Below are 8,223 nucleotides of genomic sequence, written 5' to 3'. Positions count from 1 at the left end.
TAACTGGTCACCCATCAGGGGACATCTGGGTCATTTCCCGTCTGTGGCTATTACATATCAGCCTGCTATGAACACTGCTGGCTGGCTGTTCCTTCGGCCCATCTCTGCAGAGGGGACTGAGTGGTAGGACAGAGCAAATGCTGTGGACCTTCCCCGGAGCCACTCCACCTGCAATAGCCCCATACCTTATGTAACAGGCTCTTTGGAGCTTAGAGATGGTGCAATGGGCTACCAGGAAAGATCATTTGGGCCCAAGTTCCCGCAACCTTTAAAAAAAGCAAATGCTGTCTCAGGAGACAAAGATCTAGAGAAAGAACAGACATTGATTAATAGAAATAGCATCATGTTTGCCATTATTAAAAGGAATTGCTAAACCAGTATTTGTGCTGAATTCCAGCATTTTCTAAATTCCCATGTGATAAAAAAGTTCTGATAGGTCTGCTGGAGGGAAAAGAGCCCAGGAGGAGTCCCCTGACGGCTCCCCAGCCGGAGGCTGGCTGCAGTGGAGCAGGAGAGCTTCGCCCTCCCCTCCCTCCCCTCCAGAAAGGAAACTTCCATATCTCACCTATTGTAAATATTGCTAAAATAAACACTGGGGTGCACCTATCTTTTCAAACTCGTGTTTTCACTTTCTTTGGGCAAATACCTAGTGGGATTATCAGATCCTATGGTCATTCTATGTTTACTTTTCAAGGAACCTCCCTACTGTTCTCCATAGGGAGGAGGTGTGGGGGGGATGGGCAAAATGGGGGGAGGGGAGTGGGAGGTGCTCCGGTTATGGAGTAATTCTGGGGAATAAAGGCACAGCATGGGGAATATGTCAATGACACTGTGGCTGAGTGGTGACTGGTGGTAGCTGCACTGCGGGGAGCCCAGCCCCAAGGACAGAATTGTTACTTTGTACATTGGAAACTAATGTAACCTTGTGTGTCAACTGTACTACAAAAAAAGTACTTCCTTAAAAAAAAAAAAGTACTTCCTAGAACTGTAGAACAAGAAAAAAAAAAAAAGGCTTCTTCCAAGCCAGAGCCAGGCACGTGGCCAGGACATGGTGTCTGTGGTCATCAGGGAGACTCCTTAGTGTCTGTGTTCCCCGAGTCTCTGAGTTATGTCTCCGGGAGGACAGGCAGCCGTGTGGAGGTCTGCCCTGCGAGTCTACACTTGGTATTGGCAGGTTTTAAAACATTTTTATTTCGGAGGTGCCTGGGTGGCTCTGGCAGTGAAGCGTCCGACTCCTGACTTGGGCTCAGGTCATGATCTCAGGTCATTGGATCGAGCCCCGAGTTGGGATCCGAGCTCAGTAAGGAGTCGGCTTGAGATTTCTCTCTCTCCCTCTCGCTGCCCTGCCCTCTGACACTCATATGTGCTCTTTCAAAAAAAACAAAAAACAAAAAAACAAAACTGAACATTTAAAAAGTGTTTGTTTATTTTGGCTACTTGAGTAGACATGAAGTGATAGGTCACAGTCACCTTATTTTGTCTTTCCCTGGTGTCTACTGATGCGGAGTCTCCTCTCCAACCTGTTGTTAAGCCGATGGGGTGAAATTCTCATTTCAGTAACCATGCTTTTGAGTTCCAGATGTTCCATTCAATTATTCTGATACGTCTCTTACTTTGCTGTGTGTCCCCGTCTTTATTCATTAGGTGCATACTTCTCCTTAATTCTTTGAGTTTACTGTGGGAGCTTTATAGTCTTACTCTGTGAACACAGTATCTGGGCCATCCAGAGGCTGGTTACTACTGACGACGTTGTTTCTTGATTATGGTTTACACTTTCTGGTTTCGAGGTGTAGTAATTTTTTAGCATATGTTGGGCATTGGTGAATCACGAGTCGTAGAGACCATGGATCATCTTCTACAGAAGAGTCTGGACTTCTGTTCTTGCTGGCAGTTCAACTACTATCTTTTTCACCTACTTTGTGTAGGCTTAGTTTTAGGCTTTTTGTTAGGTTGGATCTGAGGAATGTCCAAAGTGTCCACCAGCTTGTCAAGATTCAAATCTGAGTGCTGTCTGTCTTGCACATCTTGTCAAGGCTTTGCCTTGCACTGTTTTAAGATTGGTGTAGCATCGACCCTATTTTAGGGCAGGAGTTGGCAACCTATGTATGGCTCCTGGCCACATCAGGGCCATGCCCTGTTTTCATTTGGCCCTTGAGCTAAGGATGGTTTTTATATTTTTAAATAATTGTTTTTCTAAAAGTCCCAAAGAAAAATCTAAGACTGAAACGGTATATGACCTGCAAAGCCGAAAATATTCCTCCTGGCCTTCACGGATAAAGTGGGCAGACCCCCGGGGCACAAGGTCCTCCATCTGGGGTCTCGGCGGAATGTCCTGGGAGTTAGTGAGGCATCAGTGAGATCTTTCCACTGGCCCTGCTCAACCTCTAGTCTTTGTGCCACGCTTGACTCTGTCACAGTCACTTTCCAGTAAGCCCCATGGAGTCTCATTCTACACCTGCTGAGCCCAGCCGAGGCCAAGGACTTACAGGGAACCCCCAGGCCGACTCTGGCTCTGCACCGCTCCTTGGTTCCTTCTCCGGCCGTGCCTCACAGCCTCCCGTGTCAGAAACACCGCTCTTCATGTCCTCACCCGGCTGCAGTGCACGTGCTGTGCAATGCACACACACTTGGCAGCTCTGTTCAAACTATTTCACGCATACGGTCACGTTACTTCATCTGCAGATGTTACCCCAAAACGACTTTCCTTACACAGGGAACTTACGTGCATTAAAGTGGGGCTTGATTTTGTGGCATTCCCACAACACGCCCATTCCGTGGGGGGAAGGTCCCGTGTGGTTGGGTCTGGGGGAGGGCTCAGGACCCAAGTGGAAGGCACAGTCCCACAGTTCGAGCATTCAGCAGTTGTCCCTGACACACGGAGCTAGTGCTAACACGAGTGCCACACCCTGATGTGGACATTCAGAAGGAGGCAGTCGTTCCAACTCCCTGGGAGGGTCGGGGAGCCCAGAGGAGTACCTGAGGCGCTGTGGGATCTTTGGCTGCAGGCGGAAGGTCAGTAATCTTGCTGTACTCTGTGGCAGCAACATTCCAGCTAAACCCAGTGTAGCAAGAAGACCGCAAGCCGGCCGTCTGGCAGGAGTAGCTGCCGTTCCGTCCCGCAGCGGGAATCATGCTGGAACCCCGGCTTTCCCTGCGGCGCTGGAGTCTGGCGAACCTGCCGAAAGCTACATTCTGGGTGAGGGGACCCACGAGGCGAGCCACTGCCAGGCCACTGTCCACGTGCCCCTCCTTAGGGACCCTAGGGTGGTCCCAGGGTCCCTCTGCTGTGAGCGCTTCTCAGGGTCACACCAGTGTCCAGGGTTCCTCTGGGTTGCTATCGGTGACCCCCGCGGGCATCCCCGGGTCCACGTGCGGTCGGTGACTCCACCCGCGTCCCGGGGTCGCGCCCCTGTCTGTGTGCTGCCAGTGACCCGGGCGGCTGCCGCCCGGCAGCCCGGACCCCGCGTCTCGGGGGATCTGCACGGTGGGCAGCGGCCGTGCTCCGGGTGGCGACGTCCCCCGGGGCTTCCGGGCCGCAGCCCTCTCCACGGTCGGCGCGGGACCTCCGCTCCGAGGTCCACGCGCGAGCCCCGCCTGCCTGCCCCGGCCCCGCCCCCGCCCCCGGCCCCGCCCCCGCCCCCGCATTTCTGTCGGAGGACAGCGCCGGCGCGCCGCCGGGAGGCCTCCCCTTTAAGCCGCGCGCCCCGGAAGCGGTAGCGCGGCGGTGCCGGGGCCGGAAGTGGTGCGGCCGGCGGGCGGCGGGCGGCGGCGGCGGGCGGCCGGCTCCGGAGCTGCCTCGCGCGGCCGGGCGGGCCTCCCTGTCGCGGCGCCGCTCAGGCTCGGGCTGGCCCGGCGCGGCCTCGGGGCTGCCCATGGGGCGCGGGGGGCCGGGCCGGTGACGGCGGACGCCCATGGACGCCCCTGAGGCGCCGCAGCCGCCGGTGATCTACACCATGGAGAACAAGCCCATCGTCACCTGTGAGTGCCGCGGCCGCGGGGGGGCGGCCGTTGCGGGCCCGGCCCCGCCCCCCGCCCGCGCCCCTCCCCCCCCGCGCCTCCCCGAGCGCTCCCGGCCCCGCCGCGTCCCGGGACGGAGGTGTGGCCCGGGCGGCGGCTGCGGCGGGCCCTGCGCGCCGCCCCGACCTCCGACCCCGCCGGGACGCGCTCGGGGAGGGGCGGGGGGCGGGCGCCGGGGCCGAGTCGGCGGGCGCGTCCGTGTCCCCCGGAAAGGGCTCGGGGCAGCGCGAGGGCTGCGGGCGCCCGCGGGTAGGGGTCGGAGCCGCGCGACGCTCGCGGCCACGGGCGTGACCGCGGCGGGCGGAGCCGCGCTGGTCCCCGCGGACGAGGCCGCGCCCCGGCAGCCCCGAACGGCCCGCTCTGCGCGGCCGGGCCGGTGCCCCCGCGGCGGGGCCGGCGGGCCGTCCTGGGCGCGCCGGGACTTCTGAGCGGCCGGACGCGAGCTTCGCGCCGCGGCGGACGAGGTCGGAGGCGCGCCGGCGGCCGGCGAGGGCTGGCGTCCCGCGGGCCGGAGTTTCGGACTGTTGGGAGCGCGGCCCCGCCGCTGCCCCGTGCGCTGCCGCCCCGTGCGCCGCGGCCGCGAGGACGAGCGGGAGCCCACGGCGCGGGGCCCTGGGCTCGCGGCTGTCCGTGCGTCTTCCTTCCGGCGTGCGGGGTCCGGCCGCCCGCGCAGAGCCCCGAGAGGCTGCGTGAGGTGTGGGTTCGTGGCTTCCCTCCAGGTGAGAAGCCTCCTTAGGGACCGCGGCTGCGTCTCCGCCAAGTCCGGACCCTGCCGTCGTTCGGGGACAGCCGTGCGCACCCGGGCTTGTGCCGAGTGTCTGCCTAGACGCCGCAGCGCGCTCTGCGCTCGGCCCCGGAGGACGGGTCCGTGTACGGCTGGTCCCTCCCGCAGGCGCAGGGGCTTTCCATGCCTCCGGGAACAGGGGCCGCGCCCCGGGGTCTTCCTGGGAGGTGCCAGGGCCTGGAGGTGCCTCCCCGGCGCCCCGCCGCTGGTCTGTGTCTCCACCCCCGAGGCTGGACAGGTTTCTGCGGACTTGCCGCAGGTGCGCTTCGGAGGTCAGGTTCTTCAGTCTCAGCACCGGGCGTGTGAGTGGTCGTCCTTGTGGACGCTGGTGGACACACGGGTTTACCGTCTGCGTTCTTGCCCGCACGCCTGCCGGCCCGCCGGGGACGGGGCGGCCTTTCCCCCGGATTGACCGGAGTTCCGGGCCGTGGGCGGCCCCGCGTACAGCGCCGGAGCCCGTGTTCTCACGACCTCTGCCTCGCTGGGGTCTGGGGGAAGACAGGGGCTTCGGGAACTTTCAGACGGAGTGAGCTGGGAAGTAAGAAAGAGCTCCAGGTGGCGCGGGTTTGGGAGCTTCCCAGCTCACACTTGGGTTATGTTCGGGGTTTCCGGGCTTGGGGCTGCAGCTTTGGGGGCACTTGTCCCGGTTTTGCCTCAGGCCTTCTGTGTCTGCTCCATTCGGTCCGGCCCTGGTCTTGTGAAGGGAGGAGCTGCTCTAAGCCGCGGACACTAACGCAGTGGGAAGGAGGCCCCTTCTTCCTCGAAGTTTTGATTTGATACCGGTACCCGGTCTCCTCGTTGCCACGCTGTGTTCCTGGTCTGGCTGCCTCCGGTCCTGGGACACCGGCCGGCCTTGGCGGCCCCATCCCGTCGCAGTGCTTCCCTTCCGACGAGAGCGAAGTTTGGGCCGGGCTGGAGTTTTCTCTGAGAACGTGGGACACGTGGAGTGGACCTTTCTGAGGAGGAGAGTGTGTCTGCCTCGCGGAAGTGTAGGGGCCGTTTAGCTGTGTGTCGCTGTGAGCAGAGGGGAAAGTCTCCGGAGACTGGGGTAACCAGAGCCCATGATTACGTGAGAGCTGCTGAGTGATCTTAATAGTATCCTGAAGCTCCCTGAACGTTTTACTGGCCTTCACTCCGCCACTAAGAGATTCCGAACCTGCCGCCCCTTCTCGGACCACCTCAGCAGGGGATGTGCTTTGATCACGACTGGCAAAGCCAGTAAGTACCAGCGAGCCTGCACGACGGCGTGGGGACTGACTGTGCGCCGACGTCGTGCAGCGGATCCCCTAGTCGGCAATCTGAGTACCGGCCCTGTGATGTCTTCATCGTGGAGAATGCGCCGTGAGACCGAGAAGAAACCCAGCCGGTTTATGTGATCCGAGTTTAGGTGTCGGCATAGATTATTTCGTTATCCGCAGCGCTGGGTCCGTTCTCTGCTTCAGGATGGTTTCTCTTTCAGGTTTCTCTTCCAAGGGAGTGTTGGGGGAGACACGCTCCTTTCCCAGCTCTCTCCTCTGGCAGACAGTTACTGTAGTTCCGCTGGTCGGTGGCATCTCTTTGTTGACCCCTGCCATCGTGCCGAGAAGAGCACGTGCCGTCCACACAGGATTTATGGTGTTGGAGGCGCCGCAGTGCCCCGTGCAGACGGTCTGATCTCACCATCCCTTCCTGGACTGCGCTGTTTCCCGTCTGCCGCTATGAATTTTGCAGGAGGGAAAAAGGCAGCAGAATTGAGCAGATGCAGGAGGCTTTGTGCCTGGCTGGAGTTTGATTTTTCTGCCTTAGGGTAAAGTTTTTAAATGTGCGGGTGGTTGATGTCCCGCCTACCCTGAAGGTGTGGTGCTTGTGATTCAACCACTGCCTTTTGAGTCCCAGAGAAGTCCCTTCAAATGCCTTTTGTTCTGATCCATGTGCAGCAGTGCAGAGCTGGCCCAGAGCTGGCCTGTCCTGACCTCTCACGCTCAGAGCGACCAACAGCTGAGATGCGGGAGGAGCATTCATCCTCAGAAACCTCATTCGTTCCGTGACTGACGGTGCCACCGAATGTCCTTGCCCGGCTCGGTGTGCCGTGTGTGCCTGTGCCTGCTTGAAACAAGAGGTCTTTTATGGGGGACCTCGGGCGCTTCATGGTCTCGTCCATGTGAGACGGAGATGGCCGTAGTACCGGCCTCAGGGGGTCCGCACAGAGTTGGAAGAATGAAGTTGGAAGAATGAACTTGGGGAAAGCACCCAGAAGAGGAGTCACCGTGCAAACTGTTAGCCTGACCGCTGACGAGTGGTTCCTAGGCTGTTCACAGGACCTAGGTGTCTCAGTGACTTTTTCATGACATGTTTAGGTTAAGAAGAATACTTAATAGCTCCATTGATTAAATAGTTCAAATAATTTTATTAAAGGAGTATCATGTTGTAACAGCTATTTGAGAGAAATCATATGCATGAGTTAGAAAAAACATTTTTCTTTTTAAGATTTTATTTATCCGTTTGACAGAGAGAGAGCACAAGTAGGTAGGACAGCAGGCAGGGGGAGAGGGAGAAGCGGGCTCTCCACTGAGAGGGGAGCCCGATGCGGGGCTTGATCCGAGGACCCTGGGAGCATGACCTGAGCTGAAGGCAGCCGCTTAACTGACTGAGCCACGCAGGCGCCCTAGAAGAAACGTTTTTCATTCTTAGACAAGTGCGGTGACACACTGATGCGGTGGTTGCCCCTGTCGGACACTGCACAGCTTCGCTAGCTTGGGAGTCCGATTGGACATCGCCCCCCTCTTTGCGGCTTTTTTTTGGTGGTACTTCCTTTTATCGTAGCAGCCACGCTGTTCTGTGACACAGTCGTGTCCTTGGAAGGGAGGTAGCAGGACCGAGTACTGAAACGGCACACCTCAAAGGGGGCCTGGCGCATCTGCAGCATCGTCGTTCTCCTCGTCCGTTCGGAGCGCCGTGGGGGGTGTGGCTTTGCTGTGGTGGCCGCCGTCCGAGTAGGTGCACCAGCCCCAGGGCCGACGTGCGCTGATGATGTAGGAGTAAAACGTTCCTTTTCCCTTTGAACGTCGGCTTACAGGCCCGATTTACAAGATGCGCCTCAGAAGCGTTCCTAGTAAATTTGGTGTGTGCAAATGAAAGTCAGCGGCCTGATTTTCGTTTTTTAAGTCCGGATGCATGTCAGAGAGTATCAAGCATGGCCGGCCTCCCAGAGCCAGTCTCTGCCTGGGAGTGACTGGACCACAAGGTAGGGGGTCCACACGGACACACGGGAAGGGCCGAGGGGTCGGGCTTTGGTGGGGGTGCGAATGACTGACCGAAGAACATATTGTCTAAAAAAGCTTTTTGCCAGTGTGGATGCTTCTCTTCATGGCTATTGCATGGTGTCGTGTGTGTGTCTCAGGGTCCGCGCCGATTCCCCGCTGCTGCCCGGGCCTGGATGCCGC

At 58.8% G+C, this 8,223-nt stretch overlaps 1 protein-coding gene across 4 annotated transcripts in view; it reads left to right on the top strand.

Moving 5' to 3' along the window:
• The first annotated feature begins 3,758 nt into the window (after positions 1 to 3,758).
• The window catches only part of TRAPPC10 (trafficking protein particle complex subunit 10), a 77,520-nt gene continuing 73,055 nt past the window's right edge, over positions 3,759 to 8,223 (top strand). For 3 of the 4 annotated variants that reach the window (XM_045084366.1, XM_045084365.1, XM_045084367.1), the window contains exon 1: positions 3,759 to 3,978. In XM_045084366.1, the coding sequence (XP_044940301.1) occupies positions 3,912 to 3,978 (67 nt within the window). In that variant the 5' untranslated portion in view covers positions 3,759 to 3,911. The remainder of the gene's footprint in view (positions 3,979 to 8,223) is intronic. The other variant, XM_045084368.1, reaches the window with a different exon arrangement.

This window comes from Mustela putorius, unplaced genomic scaffold, assembly GCF_011764305.1.
Source record: "Mustela putorius furo isolate JIRA1106 unplaced genomic scaffold, ASM1176430v1.1 tig00000765_pilon_pilon_pilon, whole genome shotgun sequence".
NCBI lineage: Eukaryota > Metazoa > Chordata > Mammalia > Carnivora > Mustelidae > Mustela > Mustela putorius.
This window is presented reverse-complemented; position numbering and strand designations above follow the sequence as displayed.